Source organism: Ambystoma mexicanum, chromosome 5q (genome assembly GCF_040938575.1).
Source record: "Ambystoma mexicanum isolate Mex_15411 chromosome 5q, UKY_AmexF1_1, whole genome shotgun sequence".
In the NCBI taxonomy this organism is placed as follows: domain Eukaryota; kingdom Metazoa; phylum Chordata; class Amphibia; order Caudata; family Ambystomatidae; genus Ambystoma; species Ambystoma mexicanum.
In genome coordinates, this window is record NC_090933.1 from 941,528,670 (window position 1) to 941,552,994 (window position 24,325).

Here is a 24,325-nt window from a genome sequence, read left to right on the forward strand (position 1 = left end):
CCAGCTTGTTTGACCTGTCCCCGTGCAGTGCAAGAGTCCCCACTGACGTCCTCCCTCGTGTACCCACGACTGAGGCTCAGGAGCAGCGAGATCTGCAGGAACTGCCAGGAACCAACATCTTCAGCTGCATCTTTTCTTTATATCAAGGTAGTGTGCCAGCCCGACAGAGAACTTGACTCTTGCGGTGAAAGTTCATGAAACCTTCCCAACTTGCAGGCCTAATCAGCTTGTGACCCAACATATGATTGTTTTTCGCACAAACTACTTCTGAGAACTTTTGCAAAGACTTTACCGTTTACTACAAGAACTGCTCTTTCCTATCCAAAACACTCCCCCCCCCCCCCTTTGACTTTGGCGTAGGCCTATTGAACTGGATAGAGTCCTCTAGTGAACTGAAGCTATTTGCACTGCCTAATAAAGTATTTGTGGTCTATTTTATTAACTTGTGCCTTTTTACTCCCATTTAAAGTAACTGAAATGCCATTTTGCTCCCATTTCAGAAGCCTAATTTACTCAGAAACGTATTGGTTTGGTATTGAAGTATATTTGTGTATGATATTAAGTTGCCTCCTTCTGGTGAATGTTTTCTAAATGAATGTGTAATAAATTAATAAGTGTTTTACCAAGAAACCTTGAGTGTAAGTGTCTTCTTGAACCATTGTGGTTGCAAGACCTCTGTGTAACATCGTTTTACTGCTCACATTCCCTCTTAAAATAAGCCTGGCTGCTCAGCTCGCTACCAAACACTGTAGTACAGATTTATACCAAAAGTTGGTTTTGCTTACACCTGTAGTCCTAATTGTATGTGGTGATCCCAGTGGTTACTGTATGCAATTCTGCCTAACACCGTCCTCTTTCAGCTCGTCTTCAGATCTTTCGTTCCAGTGGTTGAGAATGCCTTCCAAGCCAAGAGACTCCTTTTAAACAGTTCTCTCCCATTCATCCCAGACTAGCTGCCACTCACCCAGCAGGAGACTAAGCACAGGGATTTTCGGGCACCACCCTCACCTCTTGCCCACCCCAGACACTCGGGCGCCAGAGGCGGTCTTCAGTCCTGAAGCCTGCCAAGGGCGTAGAAACAAAGGGACCAAACCTAGTTTGGCGCACAGAGACAAACTCTAGAAGGACCTTTCCAAAAAGAAATGGCGAAAAAAGAAGACCGGGACCTGTCTAAACAAAGGGCGCTCAGATGCTATCTTGAAAAATATGGCTCCCGCGACTTTTAGCTACTGGTGTTCGCGGTTGGGAAAAATCGTGGTAGTTTGTTGGAAAACCACTGCCACCAGTCATTTCGATAGAAAAGGGTAGCATTGACTGCTACATGGGTTTCTATTGTCGTTAGACACATGAACGGGTCGGTAGAAAAAAAAACACAAACCCCAGAAGGGCCAAAACAATGGTGCAGACCTTGACTGAGTCACAGTGCTGCAAAATACTCACTGTTTTATCTTAACTGTGTTCACTTGCACCTGCATTTTGTGTTATACCTGTTCATTTGTTATGACCCCGGTCTTGATGTACATTGACAGTAGGATATGTACTATGTAGATCTTGTGTACTTCACTCCAAGCGATGTATCTTGGTGATATACTCATTGTAATTCAATTTGCCTTATCAATACAATAGTATTGATAAGGCAAGTCCTCCATCCCATTCAGAACATGATTAACCATCCTTTGGAATGTTGCAGGTGCATTCTTTAGTCCAAAAGGCATTGCTTTAAACTGGTAGAGGCCTGCTGGGGTCGAAAAAGCAGTTTTCTCTTTGGCATAGTCTGTCAGGGCTATTTGCCAATAGCCTGACGTTAAGTCAAATGTACTTGAGTCAAATGTACTTGGCTGAACCAGGTTTGTCCACCAGTTCATCTGTCCTAGGTAAAGGATGGGCATCAGTCTTTGTGACTGCATTCAGAGCTCTATAGTCCACACAGAATCCCAATTCTTTGGATCCTGCCTTTGGCACTAGTACAACTAGACTAGACCATGGACTTGTAGATGGCTCTATTACCCCGAGATCAAGCATCTTGTTGACCTCCTCCTTTACGTGGGTTTTTACATGGTCTGACATCCTGTAACCTCTGCTCTTGACAGTTAATGGTTATCAGTGAGACTATCATGCTGGGCCCAAGGGGTCATCCTGGTGATAGTGAAAACAGGGAGGCAAACCGATTTAACAAACTTGCCCTCCTCCTGTTGTTCCAGTGTCAGATTAGAAGAGAGAATAACTCCCATCTTCTCATCTAAAGGTTGTCCCCTGAGGAGATCAGGTAGAGGTTCACTTTCCTCCTCCTGAGCTGAAGCTAGAAGCAAAGCTCCTACTTCTGGTCTTGAAACCTAGTCATTAAGATGGTTGGTGTGAAAGACCTTGGCAGCCTCCATAGGATTGCCTAAGTCGACCAAATAATTGACCTCTCCAAGTTTTACCACAACCTTGAAGGGTTGTAATCCATTTGTCCTGTAAGGCCCTCTGCCTTGTAGGTACTAGAACTTGCTGGTCTTGAGTAAACTCAACCATGTTGGCCTTCTGGTCACTCCAATGCTTCACCAGAGCCTGACCTGCTTTCAAGTTATCAGAAGCTTCTCTCATCATGTGTCATTCTCCTTCGGAGACCTAGCACATAGTCAGTGACTCTCACTGGCTTGGGGGAAGGAGCACTCTCCAGCACCTCCTTAATTAGGGACAATGGACCTCTAACTGGATGACCATAGAGAAGCTCAAAGGGACTAAATCCAACTCCCTCCTGAGGGACTTCTCTATAAGCAAATAGAAGGCATGGTAGCAGAAGGTCCCACTTTCTTCTAAGGGATTCTTCTAAAGCACCCAACATGCTCTTCATAGTTCTATTAAACCTCTCTACCAATCCATTTATCTGGGGATGGTAGGCAGTTGAGAACTTGTAAGTCACTCCACAGTTTTTCCACATGGCCTGCATGTAGTAGGACATACATTTGGATCCCCTGTCAGAGATGACTTCCTTAGGAAAACCTACCCTGGTAAAAATACCAAGTAGGGCCTTCGAAACAGCCTGAGCTATAACGGTCCTCATAGGTATGGCTTCAGGATAACTAGTAGCATCGTCAATTACAACCAATATAATTTGATTGCATGAAGAGGTTTGAGGGTGTAAAGGGACCAACAATGTTGATTCCTACCCTCTCAAAAGGGACTCCCACCACTGGGAGAGGCACCAAGGGTGCCACATTCTTGCTCCACTCTTGCCAGATGTCTGACAAGTGTGACAGCTCCTACAGAATAGATCTACATCAGACCCCAACTTAGGTCAGTAGAAACACAGAGAGCCTTTCCTTGGTCTTCTTGAAACTCAAGTGACCATCCAAAGGAATCTCGTGCAATAACTGTAGGAACTGTTGTCTCATCTCTAGAGACACTACAAGTCTTCTGTAGTCCTCTGGGATAACTCAGTTGGTTCACTGTAGAAGAGGACATCTTCCCAGTACAGCCTGTGCTTCCCTGGCTCTTGCACGTCCAGCTGGGAAGCTGTCTGTTGGTGAAGAGTAGGATACTCTTTGACCTCTGCTGAAGTCTGAACTACAGGGGCCACATTCTGCCAGTAAAGACTGCAGCTCTTGGTGGTCTTCCGGATCCAGCACTCAAACAGGGGGAAGGGTCTTCTTCCAGCTCTGAATCTTCAACCTTTCCTGTTTGTTCCTCACACTCAGCCTCAGCTGGTGGAGCAGTCACCGGTGTGACTTTAGACAGTCCTCTCAGGGAGGTCCTTGTTTGAAGCACAGGAGTGCTCTCTTGCTTTTTCTTTGGGTTTTCCCTTTGCCTCTTTCTTCTTAGAAATAGCATTTAGTAGTTCCTGTGGGCTGGGTGTTTTTCTGTAATATCTTTTGGAGAGTAAGTTAAGGTACTCTCTCTAGACCTCCTTGTCTGTTCCTGTTTCCGTTTGCTGGGAGGCCTGGGGGTGCTTGATACAATCCCAAGAGTTTTTAAGTCATTCCCCAACAGGACTCTCCCAGGAACCTCGCTCTGCACATTAACAGGAATCTTGACAGTCATGTTGTTGCACTGGATGAGAGCTGGTAATCTTGGAAGCATTTGAACAGGGCCTCTAGCAAGTTTAGAGGTGCCTTTGGGTGCCTTAGCAACATCCTCAGCTTTGAAAAGAAATTCATCCACCACTGTAATGCTGGCCCCAGTGTCTCTAATGGCAGGGGTTTCCTGACCATTTACAAGTACACTGTCCTTGTAATATTCTTTTGTGTAATCTGGAATTTAATTAAAGATATCTAAATTCTGCTGTTCCCACAGACCCAGGGACACTAAAGAAACACTGTCAGCGACTCCAATGGGGTCTTCAGGCAATAGTTTAAAGTTTCCACTTGCCATTTCTACTGCACCCTCTGGGGAAAAGGGTAAGGAGGCAGTGTGGACCGCTGAAGGTTTACCCTTGCATCTGGGATCCCCTTTCACATGGTCAGTAGACCCACAAGCATAACATTTTCCAAATGTTTTGACAAATGGGGGTTCTGCTGACCTCCCTTTGGTTTAGCACCAAAGGTTTCACTAGCCTGATTTGGTTGTGGCTTACCCTTTTTCTGTTTGGGGCCCTCTTTTAGATTGGAGGTAAGAATTCTCTTTGCCATCTTTCTTTTGCTGCTTCCCATCAGCCTTTTTCTGAGTTGCCCCAGAATCCTTTTGAGTAGCCCTGTTGGCAACCCACAAGTCAGCAGCCTTTGTTAACTTTTTTGAATCATTTTCCTTAGAGTCAGCCAAGTGCTGTCTCAGCTCAGGAGAGCAAGCATCAAAAATAGATTCCAACCAATGGATTTCTCATTTCTTCAAAAGTGTTAACTCTGTAACCCTTTACCGAACCATCTAAGTTCTTCAAACATTCACACACCCAGGTAGCCCAAGGCGTACCATCAGTCTTGTTGAGGGTCCTAAAGCTTGTAAGGTACTGGGAAGGAGTTTTCCCAAATCCAGCTATCAAAGCTAGCTTCACATTTTCATACTCAAATCTTTCAGGTTCCCCCACCTCCATTAACAGCATCAGTTGCAACTTGGGGAAGCCTAGACAAAACCCAAGGAATCAACTGATTCCCTGTGAAACCCTGAATCCCATAGTTGTATTAAACAGCACCCAACCAATCCAAAATATCAAGCTTCACCTCATACATACTCACAGCTTCCTTAGGCATGCGAGGTCTCTTAGGAATGGAAGACCTAGAAGACTGTGGGATAGAACCATTTTCAAGAGACATATTTTTCATTTCAAGAGCATGATGCATTTACATTTCTTGGAGTTTGATTTGAGGTTTATTTTGTCATTTGGAGCCTTATGAACTCTAACTCAAGTCTAATTTCTTTAGGAGAGAGAAGAACAAGTTACTTTCTTACCTGGTAACGTTCTTTCGATGGGATGGCGCATCGACGTCATCGACGCAGGACACAGACGCCTAAGATTTTCCGAAGCAGCACAGTTGTGGACATTACCTGTCATAGATATGGAATACGTTGGAGGACCCAATCCCCTCGAAATTCTGAACTCAGTACTGGACCTGGTAGGGTCCCTGTGGCTAAAGGTTGAGGCCTAAGAGGTGTAACGGACCCACTTCTCAGACTTTGAAATTCCAACAATCTTTCAATCAATTCATTTTTCTTTCCTTTAACAGGGAGGTACCTGTCCTTACACATTTCCTACAGCTGATCTATTGTCAAAATGATCAGGGCCTCCTGACTGTAGTTATCGATATCAGGCATGATAAAATTGCTTTTCTAGTGGTGCTTAGCCTTGTGAAGGTCACTATCTGAACAAAAGTAAAGCAGAACTCTCAATGTAACTATACAATTTATCCTCAGCGCTTGCCACCAGTGTTAGGCAATGTTTGCATGCAGTACCCTCTGGGACCACTACACACAATAAGGACTACAGGTATAAGCAAAACCAACCTTTGGTATAAGTCTGTACCACACAGTTTGGTAGCGAGCTGAGGAGCCTGGCTTCTCACGAGGGAATGTGAGCTTGTAAGGGTGTTACACAGAGGTCTATAACTACAAGTATTCAGGCAGACACTTATGCTCAAGGTTTCCTGGTAAAACATGTATTAATTTATTACAGTCAGTTAGAAAACATTCACTAAAAGGTGACAATCAATATCACATGGATATAATACAGTACTTTACACTATCAAGTTCTTGAGACATTTGAACTCCTTTGAAGTAGGAGCAAAATGGTAGTCAGAACATTTGAAGTAGGAGCAAAAAGGCATAAGTTAATCAAAATAATAATAGAGTTATTCTTATACAATGCAAATAGTTTGAGTTCACCAGAGGAGTGGATTCAATGCAATAGGTAGGCCAAAGTCAAGGGGCTATTGTCTTGTATAAGAAAAACGGTTCTGGTAGTTTAAACGGAAAAGTCTTTGCCACGGTTCTCAATAGTAGGTCATAGAAGGGGACTCCTGCACTGGGACTTGTCACAAAGCAGGCAAACTGGCAAATCCTCAACTCTGGTAGCCATCTTAAAGCACACAAACTGGTGTCCTTCTCCCTGGCTGTTCGGTTTCCTGCAGCACTCCGAGGAAAATACAACCAGCTCCGAGAATGGTGTCCAGGTGGCTTACAAGTTGATTGGCCCCACGACTCAAAAGGGAGAAGTCGTCCTTGAAGGGCTTCTTTGTCGAGATTAACTTGGTGATTCGGACCTGCAGCAGGGCTTCACCGAGCAAACCAACGGTCCAGGAGCTCCAGCAGCCGTCCTCTTCAAGCTGGTCTTCGATTCTTTCGTTCCAGTGGTCAACTATGCCTTCCAAGCCAACGACTCGCCTTTTAGACCGTTTTCTCCCATTCATCCCAGCCTAGCCGCCATTCACCCAGCAGGGTGGCTGTCATTGCCGGAAAGTTTTTTTTTATTGTTGAGCGTTTAGCTTACAAAAAATCTTAAACATATGAAAATTAGAAAAACATTAGTGAAACTACATAAATCATGTAAGCAGAGCTCATAACTCAGAAGAATATTACATTGCCAAGTTCATTTTTTCCAATTCTTTAGTAATACCTTGTAAAAACATATTCAATGCCACAATTAGGGATATGTTTAAGCCCCACATACATCTGCTCCAGAAAATATACGTAGACACTTCTGAATCTTTATCAAATCTGTCGTTGAGGGTTAAGACACGTTGTGGCTCAAAGTATGGACAAGAAACCACCAGGTCCTGAAGTGTCTCTACAGAGTTAAGATCTTCACAGAAGTGACAATGGAGGTCAAGAGCACCCAAACCTGGCGCTCCTTTACGCCCCCAGTGCCAAGACCTCTCAAGTGTTGGTATCTGATTAAGCCTAAAGCGCATTTAGATGGATCTGACTGTCGCATGGGAACAGCTGCAGGTAAAGGGGCACACATTCCCTAGCGTGATCAAAGTTTGCATATTCTTTGTAAGTAGAATAAGAGTCTACGCAGTCAGCCGTTTCCACCCAATCTGCCCTAAATGGAAACCTCTTCACCATTCCTGGACGTTGTACAAGTTCCTCTGTACATAAGCCAAGAGAGGTTAGTAATGAGGCCATTTTAGAGCAGAATTTTCTGATGGAGTCGGTTCTGGCAACCTCACTTAAAGTTTCATATAGTGTATTAGTAGGAGGGTCACTTATTTTTCTAAATACAGAAAGTTGTTTCCAAATGTATCTAGCTTTAAGGGATAGAAGGCAGAGCTCTCGACGGATGACTGCATTGGGGACTGCCATAGATAAGCAAAGGAGTTCTTTCCACAGCTTCCCCTGGATAGTGTTAAGAAGCAAATTCATGTCATGAGTACAGATGTCAAGGCCATAAAGAAAAATTGGCTCACATTTTGGTATCAGTGAAAATGTACACACCCTAGGTTTCTAAAATTTCGTTTGGGATCTAAATTTGCCCGCCTTCTCGTCGAGGCTCTGTTTCCACATTTTTAAGCTAACCCTATTTGTGAGACTATAGCCCAGATATGTAATGGCCTGAACCTGTCCCACCGATTCATCTCCCATGGTCCATCTATAAGTTTGGATCATTCTTTTTTTCGAAAATACCAACATCTGAGATTTTGATGCATTCGGCAAAAGGTTATTTGCAACTGCATATTGAAAAAAAAATGCATCTTTCACCTAAATCCACGTGGAGTGCGGTCTAGTAGGATAAAGTCGTCTGCAAAGGCCCTCCACTCCCAAGTTCCCCAACCTACCCGGTGCGATGGAAGGACCCTGCCACATGCCCTCCACATCGCACACGTATAGGTTGAAGAGAATTGGGGCGAGCGAACAGCCCTGCTTAACCCCCACATATGTGGCAATTACCCCAGAAAGACACCCTCCTTGGTCAAACGAAACCCTGATGGAAGAGTTTGTGTGGAGAAGAGCCAAGAGCTGAACAATCTTTCAGGGGATCTTCATGGCTAACATCTTTGACCATAGTCTCGCTCTTATAAACCCGTCAAATGCATTTGAGAGGTCTAGTGATGCTATAAATATCTTGCCTATATTGGACTGGTGTACAGAATCTATTATATGAGCCTAAATTGTGCCATTCAAGTTGGTTCCCAGCTCTTCTCTGAACCCCACTTGAGATTTACTGAGACATGAATTGTCCCCGACCACTTTATTAATGTCTCTTAGGAGCAGAATGCCAAAGACCTTACTAGCTGCATCTATGAGCGCTATAAGTCTGTAATTGCTCGGATTTAAAACATCTCCCTTTTGTAAATAGGCACAATGATACATTGTACCTAAGATTCCGGGACTGTGTGGGTCTCAAAGATATATTCAAATATGGGTTTCAATAAGTTCGCCCATAGCTCTGGAGCCTCCTATATAACAAAAGGCGGTATTCCGTCCGGGGCAGGCACTCTGGAGGGCTTAAGTTTATTAATGGCCCAGGTAATATCTTCAAGGTCCCAAGAGCACCCTCCCTTAACTGGTGGCCCCAAGTCTGTGTCAAATTTAGCAAATTTTAAAGGCAACGCAAATTTGTTCATATAAAAAGTACACCAGCCCTCAGCTTGGATAGGACAGTTAAGTCTGTCCCTAGCAGGAGCTAAGGTTCTATTAACAGTGGCCCAAAATTTGACATACATGCCCTTACATACATTTTCCATCATCTGCTGGTGGACTTTGAAATATTGGTCCATCTTCAGCGATTTGACCAAATTTTTATGTCTCAAGATGATCTTCAAATCCTGCGACTCATTGAACAGCAGAGGATATTTTTTAAGACTCGTCAGGTCCTTCCGCTTGAGTTTAGGATTATAAATTCTAGAATCCCAGTTAATGTTCTCAAGTTTATGAGCAGGGACCCCCCCACCTTACTCATTTTATAGGCACAAGACAGCATGATGATATTATACAACTTCCCCCCCAAATGTGGGAGCCCCATCGCTTAAATTCAAGTGAGTAGCATTAGTCAGATGTTCTAGGATGAGGGTAATAAATCTCTTAAAAGTATTCCTATTCCAAATGACCACTTTCCCTTACTTTATCACTGAAAGACCCATATACTCTGGTCTTACTTGAATACCAGGAAGGGCCATGGTCAAGGTAAAGGAGTGTGGTCAGCCAGATCCGTATTTATGTGGGTCAAATTGCCACAAGTTTGTTTCCAACCATTAGATACATAGAAGAAATCGATCCTAGAGCTATTAAAGCCCCTCTTCCACGTATATTTAGGTAGATCCGAATTGGGCAGATGATCCAATATCCCCAAGTCCCATGTCTCCAGGAATGTATCCCATCACATCCCTCTACTAAGAGTGGGGTGGCGCACCTTAGGGATAGCCTCCCTATCGTTCCAGATGATGCCTTCTGCACAAAGTTAAAATCTCCTCCCATCACAATACGATCACCAAAACCCTTCTCACACCAATCCCCCAGAATCTCAGAGTGTCTCCTCCACCTTTTCGAAAGACACTTTGAGGGTTCCAGTATAGATTCAACAGTAAAATTAGCTTTAATACTTTGTCCAAAACCAATGCAATCCCCAAAAGCCAATCACTACTATGAACTACTTTGCACTTGAACCCTAAATTACAATCGACAGCAATAGTCAAACCACCACTCGGTCTACCTACTTTTCCCTTAGAGGCAGGATGAGAAAATGGAGTTGGAGAAGAGAAGATAGAGTTGTTCGAGTATCATAGTTTCCTGAAATAAGTAAATATGTGGATGAGCATTGATCGAATGCTTATTCAAAAATGTGTACTCCCACACGTAATCCATTAAATTATCTCTATTTCAATCATGTCAAGGACATCCTGGCACCTGTTTAATGGTATCTAAGGTTTTAAGAGCTGGCCCCAACCAGGACCAGTCCTGACCATTATTTAGCAAACTAGAGATCAGATTCAGGACCTGTTCAGGATTTATAGAGGAATTGGAGACCGAATGCATCATTTGTTTCACTGGAATATTCACAGGTTCCTTATATGCCAGGAAACTATCCGCCTCTTTCGCATTTGCTCATGTTAACAAGACAAAACCAAAAGACTCCAGATTTATTTCTTGTGCTCTGACCATATCGGCCGCCATCCTAGAGTGGAAACTGCTTACCATTCGGAGGTTATGACCACCTGGAAGAGCTATTGCATCTATATAGTCGGTCGTTACTGAGCGGAGTAAATGGATTTTTTTAAAGATGTTTAACAAATTGGTTCTATTCAGGTTGGCCTTGTTATTAATCCAACCGATAATTTTTCCAGTATTACTCAACAAGACTGGCTGTTCAGCTACTGCACGCTCATTATTGCCAAGGCTAGATGTTACTGATTTGGCTATTGGTAGCTCCTGCGTATTAGCGCCCAGTGTAATTATTAAATTCTTTGGTGTATTATTGGAAGTCAACCCACCCCGTTTATTGACCGTAGGCTGTGGCCCACTAGTCAGTATTGTACTCTGGGGAGTTGCACTATTGTACTCTGGGGAGTTGCACTATCAGCAGGGACGTCAGCCAGCCAATCACGCCAGAGTGCATTTGGGTCTCCTAGGCGAATAAGCACAGGGAGTTTCGGGCACCTATCTCACTTCCTGCCCACCCCAGATACTCTGGCGCAAGAGGCGGGTTTCTCTCAGAAACCCAGCAAAAGTCGAAATGAACAAAGACCAAACCTGGTTTGGCGCACAGAGAAACTCTCTAGAAGGACCTTTCCACAAAGACCTGGTGAAAAAAAGACCGGGGACTATTTTAACAAAGGAGGCTCAGTGCCATTTTGAAAAAGAACTTTACCGGAGCTGCAAACAGTTCACGGTCGGGGTAAATCATGGTAGTTCATTACAAAACAACTGCCACCAGTCATTCTGAGAGGAAAGGGTAACAAATGCTACGTGAGTAACTAGACATAGGGGATACTAAATAACCCCTCCAGCACTCTATATTAAGATAGTGTATGCTGGGTCTAGAAATGTACAGGACTAAGCAAAGTCAATTTGCTGCTCTGCTCCACTGCTCTGGGAAACAGTAGTTCATCCCAGAGTAGGTAATTAAACCTTTGGAAAGCCTGAAAGGCTTCCCTGTGTCACTGGACTAAAGGTGCTGTGTGACAGGAAAAAAGATGATGCCTATGGAGTTGGTTAGACTCCACAACTAAAAGAAACGGGTAAATCACACATCAAAATACATGAGTGGGAAAAAATGGTCACACTCTCTCCAGGTAAAGAAAACAAGTCCTCAAAATCCAGCAAAGTTGCTGGGGGTCTCTAAACTGGAGGAAAGTAGCACATTTTTGAGAATTCTCCCTAACAAAGGTAAATGGCGTGCCTTCTGTGCCTTACCACAGCCCGAGATAAAAGTTCAGTAAATGTTGTGTAAAAGGTACACTGCCACCACCCCGAGCAGATGGGCAAAGTTACTGGAGGTGAAAAAGCGACACTGTATCCCCCTCAGCACTCCAAGGTGGTGTGTGATCTTGCAAAATAAAACATGGTAGGATAAAACGTACCCCCCTGCCCTGGTAACTAAGAGTTAGACAAGGAAAGATAAGCTTTAGGGGCTTCTCACAACACTGCGCAGAAGTTGCTGGGTGTTGCTTCAGTAAAAAGCAGGTGCCATAAAGTTGGAGAAAAGAGGGACTCAAAAAAAGAAAATCCAAAAAAATGGTTAAAAAAGGGTCACATGATCGGAATAAAAGGAGAGTTTGGAAAAAGGTTGGCGCTCACCCAGAAGAACTAGCAAAAAATCAGAGGTGTCTAGCAAAATGTGCTGGGGACGCACAAGGAGTGGGGATTTCACACAGAAATATGCCTTAACATTCCAACCCATACCCATTAATCACCTAGCATGTGTCATTCAATCCAACAATGCTCTGTTATGTCCTACCATGTAAGCCATTTGTGTTACTAATGAAACTTCAACAATACAAAATAAAAACAAATTAGAAACAAATTAGAAACAAAAGATAAAAAAAGAAAAGGAAACAATAAACATGTACTTTTTAATGCAGAACCCATACATAATAAACCTTACTGCTTGCACTTTATTACGTAATTATATCTATCACCACACACATCCAGTAAAGGTTGTGTAAAAAATAAAGTGGTATTGCTTCCTGATAATGTTTCTACTAGTAAGTTAGAATGCTAAAAAGGAAAATTAACTCCATAATCTAAAACAAAAAGGTCAATGAATATACTTGTTGTCACCTGGTATTGTTGAGGTGCTTGTTCCTTGACCTGTGGGAGCTGTTGCTGTAGTAAGAGATCCCACAGCAGGTGCCAGGATGAAATCAATGTCACCATCTATCAGTAAAGAGAAGATATAAATAAAAAGGACGTATATAATAACATGAAGTAAAAACTAACATCCATCTCTAATATGGTTTCTAATCCGAGCACAGAAAAGCTGTGTATTCTTTGGTAACTTTTTCCGATACATATTAGATGAGATGTTTACCAACTCAATTAGGAGGATTTTTTAAAGTGGACCTGCAGGGTTTCCACAAAAGACCAACTCTCACTGTGAGATGTACCTGGATGCAGTTAAGGCTTACCATTGGCAGTGGTATAACCTACACAGCATTAACAAAAGAGACCAAGTCAAAGGTTGTCTATACAGGATCGTGTGACAGATGCCATAAACTCTTGGTCTCCAGGAAGATACAAAAGTTTTTTGTTTTTTTTAATGCACCTCTAATGTGCTTTTGTCAGGAAGATCGTTCAATGGAGTTCACCAGGCTCGAAAGTAGGGGCTTGCAAAATAATTGCATGAATTTCATAGAGGTGAATGAGGGACTGAGGGAAAACCAACAATAGAAAATGCTATTACAGTCAAGGTCGAAAATTTTACATCAGGATAAATCCTCCTTTACATAGGCGTGAAGCCATTCTATGAACAAGACTGACGAGTTGATCAATTTACATATGCGTTTAGATGGTAGTTCTGTATGCATCGTCTGATGCACATGAAATAATTTCTCCCTTAATATGTTCATTTTTTTATTGTTAAACCACCCCCTTATTTGAAAATCTAATAAAAATGTATGTTTTTTTAAAAACTTCATTGAATCTGGTGTCATTCAAGATGAGCTAACTGTGTAACCAAAATGCATGCTTTGCTAGTGTTAAGAGGGATTTTCGAAATCAGCATTGTGGACCGATTGAGAGTCAACCTTATTCTAATGAACAGGGACAAACATCTAGCCAAACTATATGGTTAGTGTGACTCAATAGCAAGACTTGGAAGGTATTAAGATAGATTTCAAAAAATCAACTCTGCTGGGAACATTTTAGGAGGCCACCCTAATTATGGTAAACAGGGAGACTCAGTTTTGCCTAAGCCCAATCAAGGTAATGTGGAGCGTACTCGAGGCTTAGTCTCGGGAATGTGAGTGTGGTCAGGGGTCCAAATGAGTCCACATAGAAGAACACACAATTCATCTTAAACGGTCAGTTATAATGTTAGGCACGGTTGTACGCAGTAACCTTTGGGTGCACTAATACAATCCTGACCACCTGGCAATAGGAACCCAACCTTTGGTATAAGCCTGTACAAGGCAGGTTATTAGCGTGTGGAGCAGCCAGGCTTATATCAAGAGGGGTTAATGTGAGCTTTAGGGGAGTTACACAGATTCACATTGCAAAGTATTCAAATAAACTAACACACAAGGTTTCTTGATTAAACAGTTATTAATTTATTTAACAGTCAGTTGGAGTATGCCTTCTTCAGAAGGGGGCAATATAATAGTATCACACAAATACACTGCCAAATGCACATTCTTAATATTTTTAAATCGGTAAGTACCCTTTTGGTATGGCAAGCGAACACATCCTACACCCTCAGGTGACTTTAGTAACTGGGACACTGGCCATTAATATACCACTGTTTGCATTTAGAATCAGAGAGCTTGTCAAAGAAAAAGGTTATTAGAACAGAACAAGAGATCACTCAAATATTCTGAAGCAGGTAAGTACTTTTGGTAACCCCCAATGCAAAGTTAGTCAACCCCTTCCAGGAAGGAAGACAAAACACAACGTCAGAGGGAAGAAGAGTCATTCAGGAAGCCAGGTCTGGCCAAAGTCAATTGGGCAAAAGTCTAGGTGAGCTGAAGCACATCTTGCAGGTCAGTAAAAGTCCTGCACAATGTTTTAGAAGTCTTTTTAGAATGGAAATCAAAGCAGGGCCACAAGTTGTTAAGGTTGCGAAGTAAAGAAGGCATCAGCATCTCTACAGAGCAACCACAGCAAGTCTCACCAACAGAGAACAAGTGCAGTTACACAACAAGAGGTAAGTTCTCAGACTGTACAGTACCTTTAGGTTGAAGAAAAGTGCAGCAAATGGCTTCTGTTCCTGTGCAGCTCTGTAGACCCTGGTGTTCCTGGGCCTCAGTCGTGTGGACAAGAGGGGGGATGTCTGGGGGACTCTTGCAATGGGATGGTCACCGACCGCAACCAGCAATCTTCAAACAAGTGGCACTTCAGTGTTTCAGCTCCTCACATCTATCGCAAATATCAACACTGCGGTACCTGGCTGCCGAGATGGGCTTTCCTTGCATCTGGGGTCCAGCACTCTTGAGGCGGCTCAGGCTCGGTCAGTCAGTCCGGAGGATCTTCCTGGAGCTCTTGGCCAGCTTAAAAGCAACGCACACAATCTGGTGTTCTTCTCCCTGGCTATTTGATTCAAGCTGCAACTGCAGTCGAATTTCAACCAGCTCCGAGTGGATGTCTAGGTGGCTTACTTTAGAGTTGATTGGTCGCACCAACTCAAGGGGAGAAGTCGTCCTTGTAGGGCTTCTCTAGTAAAAACAAAATTGGAGTTTCAGCACAGCAGCAGGGCTTCACCAGGCAAACCAACGGTCCAGGAGTTACAGCAGGCGTCTTCAAGTTCTTCTTCGGATTCCTTCGTCCAGTGGTCGACTGCCTTCCAAGCCAAAAAGCCTCACCTTTTATGCAGGTTTCTCCCATTCATTCCAGCCAAGCTATCAGTCACCCAGCAGGGTGGCTGTCCTTGCTGGACAGTCAGCCGGCCAATCACCACAGAGGGCATTTGGGTCTCCTAGGAGACTAAGCACAGGGAGTTTTGGGCACCTCTCGATTCCTGCCCCCGCCAGATTCTCTGGAGCCAGAGCTGTGCTTCACTCGTTAATCCTGCCAAAGGCAAAACGAACAATGGGACCAAACCCGGTTTGGCACGCAGAGAAATCTCAAGAAGTACCTTTCCAAGTCAATTTCACTTCCCTGCTCTTGGAAACAGAAGTTTATCCAAGAGAAGGTATTTAAACCCTGGGAAACCTAAAAGACTTCCCTGTGCCACTGCACTGAAGGTGCGGTGTGACAATGTAAAAAGATGACGCGTATGGAGTTTGTCAGGGTCCACAACCAAAATAAACAGCGTCCAAAATGACATTAAAATACATGAGATTGGGAAAAAAGGGTCTGGCTCTCTCCAGGCAAAAAATTAAAGTCCTGGAGTCCAGCAAAAGAGCTGGAGGTCTCCAAGGTAGAGAGGAATTTGCACATTTCTTCTAATACTCCCCAACTTATAACAATATGGTTATTTAGGCCTTAAAGAACACACCAAGAATTAAACTAGCAGGTAGTAATATCAGAGAATTATATACATGCACCAGTAGTCTCACTTACAATGCATCACTCAATAACTAAACAGGTGAAACAGGTTAAGTACTTAAATGTAGGTACAATTATTAGAAACAGTCACAAGTACAATTCCCTATACTTGAAAAAAAAACTTTAAATAGGTTCATGTTTACAACAACTTAAAATTCAGTGCACTGTCATTTTGACAAAGATCCATAACTTAGGTTACATAACTGTTAGCAGGAACGTAAACAGAGGGAAGTCTGTGCCCGCCCATCACCACATTACTACACAATTATTTTTTTTAAATAAAAAATGTTTTTAGGTCGCCTCTTCCTTAGTGGAGAGCATTCCCCGCACTGGGCCCCACATATCTATGGCGAGAGCCCAAAGGTGGTGTTCTGCAGTACTCCTGCTCCATGTCGTAACACCAGGCCAAGTCTCTCAATCACTTGTCCAGCATAGGCGCCACAGGGCTCGACCAAAGCATTAAAATACACCTTTTCGCATGCATACGGACAGTCATTTCCTCCCACTCTTCGAGATGCCCTGTACCAATCCGAACATGCAGCTCTGAATAGTCAGCAGAACCTTTTAGTCAACCATGCCCTCTGTCACCTCTATGACGTGTCCAGAAGGTGACTAAGTGCAGGCAATCCCACAGTACATGAATAAAATCGGCATCATATTTACCGCACCAGCAATATCCGCCATCGCACTCACTGTCAAACTTTGCCTGAACAGCTGGGGTTAGGTACACTCTATGCGGGATTTTAAGTAGAATCAGTTTAAAGCAAGAGTTAATTGCCACTTTCTTGGAATGATCACATGAATTTCGACACAGCCTCCTCCCGAATCTTGGCAATATTCCTTTCCCATTTTTCCCTGAATGCCAATTCTTTTCCGAGTGTAAACGTTTGGGCCATGGCATATATCGTTGCCACTACCTTTCTGCAGTTTGCCGAAATTTACTATACAAGTCATAGGGATGGGGGTGGGGGGTTCCCCCAGGAATGCTGGTGACCATGCCGTAAATTCCTCGCAGAGTCTGTAGTACTGGAACGCCAGCCCAAACGTATCCCCAAGTTTCTCTCGTACCTGTTCCCATGTTACAAATATCCCTCTGGGTAGAAGTCCACCATCTTTAGCACCCCATGCCCTGCCCAGTCTCTGCTAACCCTTCTATCGCATGTCGGGCCAGAGCCTGAATATTCCCGATGCCAAGTTCTGGGGTATATGGGAGAGAGATTTGTAGCCTGCAGCACAGTCGCTTCCAGGCGTGCACTGTACACGCTGCCGGATCAAAAAGGCACTGGTCTGTGTTAGGTAAGAACTGATGCAGTCACAGACAGACTACAAAACACTTATCTGCTTGGTATTAGGTAACCCACTTTTTGGTATAGGTCTGTCTGTACTACACAAGTCAGTAGTGTGACTGAGCAGCCTGACCAATCCAAGAGGGGTAAATGTGAGCTATAGAGCTGTACAAATGAAATCCGTAAATACAAGTAGCCAAGTAACACTTACACTCAAGGTTTCAGTAATAAATAGTTATTTAATTATCAATTTTTAAATAGGCATTCTTTAAAAAGGCAATTCATTTAACATTGTAAATATATGTTAAAAACACTTCAGAATCAGAACAAGTTTGCGGATAATCTTTGGATATGCTTCTTACACAATTCCTTGACTTCAATCAGAAGTACAGTAATGGCATTTATATTTCTGCAGATTTTGAAGTTGCAGAAAGGAAAGGTTTAAGGAAGGAAAAGGGTAAACAGGTTCTCAGAAATTTTGAGGACAACTAAAATCTTCCAATGAAATCTAGACAAGCCTTTCCCAGCCTTAACAGTCTAAAACAAGTTACCACCTATGAGGGACAATCACTATCAAAGTCAATGGCCTAGAAGAGTCTTCAGAGAACCAGGATGTCAAAGTCAATTTGAAACAGTCTATGGAGCTGAGGCACTTCTTAGGTTAAAAGTCTTGCAAAGTTAGAAAGTTTGTTAGAAAATCACTTGTAGGTTCACAAGCTGTTAGGCCTGTGAAAAATGTTGGAATCAACTCTAAAAGTAAAAGTAAGCCAATGCAATTCGAAACTGAGAAAAGCAAGGCTAAAAGAGAATGAGCTAAGCACCCCAAGTCTAAATGTACCTCTGGTTTGAAGAGTGGTCCAGGTAGATTCTGTCCTGCTACAGCGGTGCAGACCCAGTGTTCCTGATCCTCAGTCGTGGGGACAAGAGGGAAGACGTCTGGAGGGTTCCTGCATCTATACTTGAGAGGTTGTCAGCAGCTACAGGCTCTTTTCCGGTCCAGCAGCACTTTGCGGTTTAAGCGATTAGTAAACAGCAACATCGCGGATCTCGGATACCAGTTGGGCTTCCTTCACTACTTGGTCCTGGACTCGAGGGGACTCTAGCTCTGGTCGTCCTGCTTCAGGAGGGTCCTAAGGAGACTCCTGGAGATTCTAGCCTGATTTCAGACATTGCACTCTACTACGGATTACTCAACCCCAGGCACTCTGTTCTTGCAGCAGCGAAGTACAGAAAGTCGGGGAAGATGGTCCAGTGGAGTTAGTCTCTGGGTTAGTTGGTCCCACTAACCAAAGGGGATAGGTCATCCCTTCCAGAGCTTCTCTGTTGAATTGAAAAAGGTATTTCAGCACTGCAGCAGGGCTTCAACAGGAGATTCAAAGGTCCAGGAGGATGCTGCAAGCTTTGTTCACGGTTTCTTCGTCTGGTATTTCTCCCAGTGGTCTACTCTGCCTCTAATCCCACAACCCTTGCCTTTTAAGCAGGTTTCTCCCATTCATGCATAGCCTAGACTGTCAATCACTCAGCATGGTGGGTGGCTGTCCTAAAAGGACAGCCAGCCAGCCAATCGGGACTTCTAAAACATTGTGCAAAGACTTGTCTGTCTTACCTACCAAAAGTGCTTCAGCCCATATGAGACTTTTGCCCATTGACTTTGGCTTAACGTGTTAAACTGAATGACTCTGCTTAGGGGATCTAAAAGTATTTGGCTGCTTAAGAATATTTGCGATCTCTTATTTGTTCTGATAACCTTTTCCAAGAGTATTCTAAATGCAAATAGTAAGATATTTATGTCCCCAGCCACCTAGCTATTGAAGTCACCTGAGTTGTGCTGTGGGCCATGCCAAATAGGTCTTTAATGATTTAGGTGTAGATTTGGAGTATATTTGTGTGTTGCTTTTATATTGCTCCCTTCTGAAGAAGGCTTATTCTCACTGACTGATAAATTACTAAGTGTTTATTCAAGAAACCTGGTGTGTGTATTTGAATACTTGTCACATTGACCCCTTTTGAGATAAGCCTGGCTGCTCAGCCACCCCACAAACCTGTGTAGTACAGACTTATACCAAAGGTTGTTTTCCTATTGACAGGAGGTCAAGGTTATTGTAGTGCACCCAAAGGGTACTGCATACAATCTTGCCTAACAGACGGGGCAATGGTGACAGACCCGGGAGATATTCTGGCGGAATTCAGGGGATTTTATGAGAACTTGTATGCTGAAAGGTCGATGGGCCACCCAGACAACTTGCGTATTTTGTAGATGAAGCTTCTCTAACCCAGTTGAGTGAGCAGGCAAAAGTGGTACTAAGCACTGAAATTACTGTGGAGGATATTATGAAAGCAATTAGAGACCTCATATCAAGTAAGGCACCGGGTTCAGATGGGATCACACCAGAGTTTTTTTAAAGAGTTTGGCCCAGCGGTTGCACAATATTTATTGGAAGTGTGGAACGAGGGGCTTGAGGTCAGACATCTGCCCCCTACAGTGCGGGAGGGAATCATTACCCTCATTTTAAACCAGAGAAGGACCCGCTGGACTGCGCATCATACAGACCAATCTCCCTTATTAATGTGGATACGAAAATCTTCTCCAAAATTCTGGTGGATAAACTGCTGCAGTTACTCCTGGCAATAATACATGCACATCAGTCAGGGTTGATGAGCCAGGCTCTTAATCTACGGAGGCCTTTGGGGGTGCTGTCCACATAGATCCCACAGTCCAAGCAATAGCAGCGTTGCTACATCTGGAGAAATTCTTTGACTCAGTGGCTTGTGATTATTTGTCCACAGTGCTCAGAGAAATTAGGACCCCCCACCTTACTTTCTCTCGGGTATTAAAATAATATATTTAGACATGAGGGCCAGAATTGGGTTGTTTGGAAGACTATTGGAGGCATTCGGGCTGGGCCGGTCGGGGAACACGGCAGGGGTGTACACTATCCCCACCCTTATTTGCCATAGCAATGGAGCCCTTACCTGTGAGACAGAACTTTATGTGCAACGAGTGCTGGCACTTGGAGGCTCACGTGAACTAATCTCGCTATATGCGGACGATATTATTTTGTTTAGTAAAAACCCTGATGGCACCCTAACCCCCCTCAACCAAGAAGTTGAAGGGTTTGGGAATGTATCTGGGTTGAAATTGAATTGATCCCTCTAAATGAGAGCTCACGAAGACCACCAGGAAGTGAGGGGCTCAGGTGGGAGCAAGTGTCGGTGAAATATTCGGGAGTACGTATAGGTAGATCTAGGACGCGGTTATTTCAGGATAATGACATGTTTTATGGAGGAGCTTAGAAACCAAATAGATTGTTGGGGTTCTCTCCCGATTTCGCTCCTCGGGAATGTAGCAATTGCTAAAATGGTCATCTAATTACTGTATGTGTTTCTAAATGTTGCAATATGACCAGGGCCCCAATTCTTCACAGAACTAAAGTTGTTACTGACTAAGCTACTGTGGAGCCCGAAAAGGTGGGAGAATCGAGTCAGACCATGGGAAAGGGGCGGTGTTGGATTACTGAGCTTAGAGTTATACTATTTGGCGGCGCAGGTGTCCTACGTCTCATACTGGATGTGCAGTTTGGGGCAGCCCCCACACGTCCAATTGGAAAGGAGTGCTGGTCTCCCATACTAATTACAAAGCTCAAAGAAGACCTCTTGACAGAAGATTGAAAGACCCATACAGCATAAAGACCCAAACCCCATCCGATCGAACTTCACCACGTCCCATTAGACATAACCAAATGTCATTTTCATTGGCTCTAAACATTGACCATCGTTTCAGTTCCCTGGAATCTGAAAGAGTGCCACCAGGCCCACAAAAAAACTGGACCATCATCATCGACCAAGACATCTCCAAGAAGGAAAGAGAGAATTCAATATCTGAACAAAATCAAAGCCATCCAAAAGCAGATCCAAACCGATGGGCCTGGCTTCCAGAAGCGCTAACAGTAAAACAGATTCTAGCAATCAACAGTAAGACTGAGAAACAAGGTTTATTCCACTATGCCATCTAACATGGAAGACGTTTCCTGTCTAACTTTGGGCTCATGGAATACCCGAGGCTTCACTCACTTGACAAAAACCTCTGATATAAACCTTGGATTATTCGACATTTTGTGTTTTCAAGAAATATGGATGATCAAAAAACCGATAGATGGCTTCGAGATTACCTTCTCTCCAGCTCTGAGAGGAGCCACGGGTCGACCGAGGGCGGGCCTACTGACCGCAATTCGCATAGCGTCTAACCTTCAGCTGATTAAGGTCATAAAAGACCCTCACATTTTGGCCACCTTGATCCAACAACGCTTACCCCAACGGAGCACAAATCAACAGAAGAGAACAACTTATCTATTGATAAACATATATTGGAATCCGAGGGAAACCCCAAAAGAACAATTTCTCTCGAAAATCGAAAACCGGCTGGACGAAGCAAGAAAAAACGACAATTGACAGCATAATCATTTGTGGGGACTTAAACGCCAAAATAGTGCAAAAAAGAACTGGAAACTCACCAAAAAAACCTGCCACTATTGCTATGCCAGGAAACTCCTTGTACAGAGGAAAGAAATGGGACAATTTGATGACAGCCTATGACTTACACAACACCCACTTTCTGAAAAAACCACCGACCCGGTCATCCCGACCTGGGAACTAGCTGGACAACACGCCATTCTAGACCACGTATATCTCTCAAGAGATCTCCTGACGCAGGTCACAGGTTTCGAGGTCACTCGAACACTCCATTGTGATCACAACCTCTTGAAAACAACCTGGGCAATCCCCACCCCACTTGCTTACGTCAGCTTGCGTGCATTTATGTCCACCAACATAGAGACCCACGCCGACGCTACACGTCTAAGACTGAAAGACTCAGCGATTACTGCTTTAACAAAAAACTATCGCCAAGCAAAGACACTGAAAAAGCAAAAAGACGTTATAAGCCTCACTGATTACTACCCATTATTGCTACCATATCAGGTGAAAAAAAAATGGAGGCAAAATCCAGCACAAGGCCCAGCATCACAATAATCTGGTCCTTCGAGAAAAAAGAATCATCATGAGACAAGCAAAAAGAAAGGCCTTACGATTCCCTTCTATCAATAGTGAAGAAGCACGGATAACCACTAGCCGATACCAGAACTGGTTAAAAGACTTTAAAATCCAACTCTACCAGGACGATTATAAACAAATGCTGAGAACACTCAGTGGCAAGCAAACTAAGGCTTTTTGGTCAATGATATCTTCCAAAGGCGCTCCGATCCAAGACAATCTAACAACTAGTGTCTCAGAAGAGTCATGGACCACTCATTTTTCAGCTCTTTTTGACTCACCACTGGGCGAAACTGAATTTTGCAGTGGATCCAACAAGTGGGACATAGAACTTAATCCATCAAGCATTGAATCCAAAATTAAAAAGCTCAAATCATCACGAGCTCCCGGACGAGATGGGTTGTCAAACATGGACCTAAAATCTAACCCTGCGAGCTGGTCAATCCTTGTGGCCGAAATCTTTGAATCCTGTGCTTCAACCAGATCAATTCCCTTGTCTTGGAAGACAGCTAATGTGGTGCCGATTTACAAATCAGGGGAAAGAGGCGATCCTAACAACTATCGCCCCATCGCACTACTTGACAGCATCGGAAAGCTTTTTGGATCATTTATTCTGGACAGTTTTAAGATCTGGGTCTCCTCATCGGAAGGCTGGGATCAATTCCAGACTGGCTTCAGGAAAAACCTAAGTACCACGGCCAATATATTTACGCTCAACATCCTCAAGGCCAGAGTACTGGAAGGGGCTCCTTTGTTCCTGGCCTTTATTGACCTGTCCAAAGCATTCGACAAAGTCAACAGAGCAAAACTGTGGGAAAAACTTGTGAACTGGAAGTGTCCTCACTCGCTGTTGGATCCCATACAAGAACTCTATTCCCAGACATCCATGAGAGTCCGACTTAACGGCACAGGTCTACTTTCCTCAACTATCCTGACAAGCCGTGGAGTGAAGCAAGGATGCCCCCTGGCCCCGGCACTTTACAATGCCTATACAGGCGACTACCAACATTTCGAAAAAAGCGTTAAAGCATTTCCACCGACCTTGGGCACCAAAAAGATCAGTAGGCTGCTATATGCGGATGACATCATTCTAATTGATCAAACGAAGATCGGGCTTCAGAGAAAATTGGACAATTTGAACGAATACCTCAAAACCAACGACCCTGAAAGCAACACAATGAAAACCAAAGTGATGCGACTGGTGAAATCAGCCAAACGGAAAACACCCGAGACATGGTTCCTTAACGGTGTTTGCTTGGAAGAAGTGGAAACCTTCAGATACCTTGGCATTACCTAAAGTAAAGACAAAGAGCAACCGATGCAAGAAACCTTAGTCCTCAAAAACAAAACCCTAACCAACCAAATGATCATGATGGACAAAAAATGTGGCCGCTTTTCAATCAAAGCATCAATCAAAGCAGCAATCACCTTTTACAAGACGAAAGTGGTCCCAGCCCTCACTTACGGAGCGGACACCATGCCAAACATTTCGGAAACCATCTGGCCCAAACTGTAAGCCTGCCTCTGAAAAAAGCTACTCCGCCTTCCAGCCTCCACTCCAATGGCCCTGATAAGAAGAGAGCTAAGTCTTATCTCGCTCAAGGGTACGGTGTCCCTCAACAGTCTGATGTTCTATAGGAAACTAATATCATCCAAAGAAAAATTCCATATACTGATCCATGAAAAAATGGAGAAAGGTTCAAACAAAATGCTCCAAGCATGGATTAATAAGACAATCCTAGAAGAGATAGGAAGTTCAGAAGAGGAACTCCTGACCAATCCAATCAAGACTGCAAAAAAATTCAAAGAAACAGATTGGTGTGACACACAGTTGAAAGCGTTGAGCTACAAGTCTGTAGCTCACCTACCTCCCCTTTGCGCAAAAGATAAATGAGCCCATCAGCTACCTAATGAAATTTCCAAGCAAGAAAATTCGTTCAACT

The 24,325-nt window shown here is 43.6% G+C and overlaps 1 protein-coding gene across 9 annotated transcripts in view; it reads right to left on the bottom strand.

The window, feature by feature from the left end:
- The window catches only part of UBR5 (ubiquitin protein ligase E3 component n-recognin 5), a 2,447,509-nt gene that overhangs the window by 1,592,738 nt on the left and 830,446 nt on the right, over positions 1 to 24,325 (bottom strand). For all 9 annotated transcript variants that reach the window (XM_069621460.1, XM_069621458.1, XM_069621459.1 and 6 more), the window contains one exon: positions 12,628 to 12,723. In XM_069621460.1, coding sequence (XP_069477561.1) covers positions 12,628 to 12,723 — 96 coding nt within the window. The remainder of the gene's footprint in view (positions 1 to 12,627; positions 12,724 to 24,325) is intronic.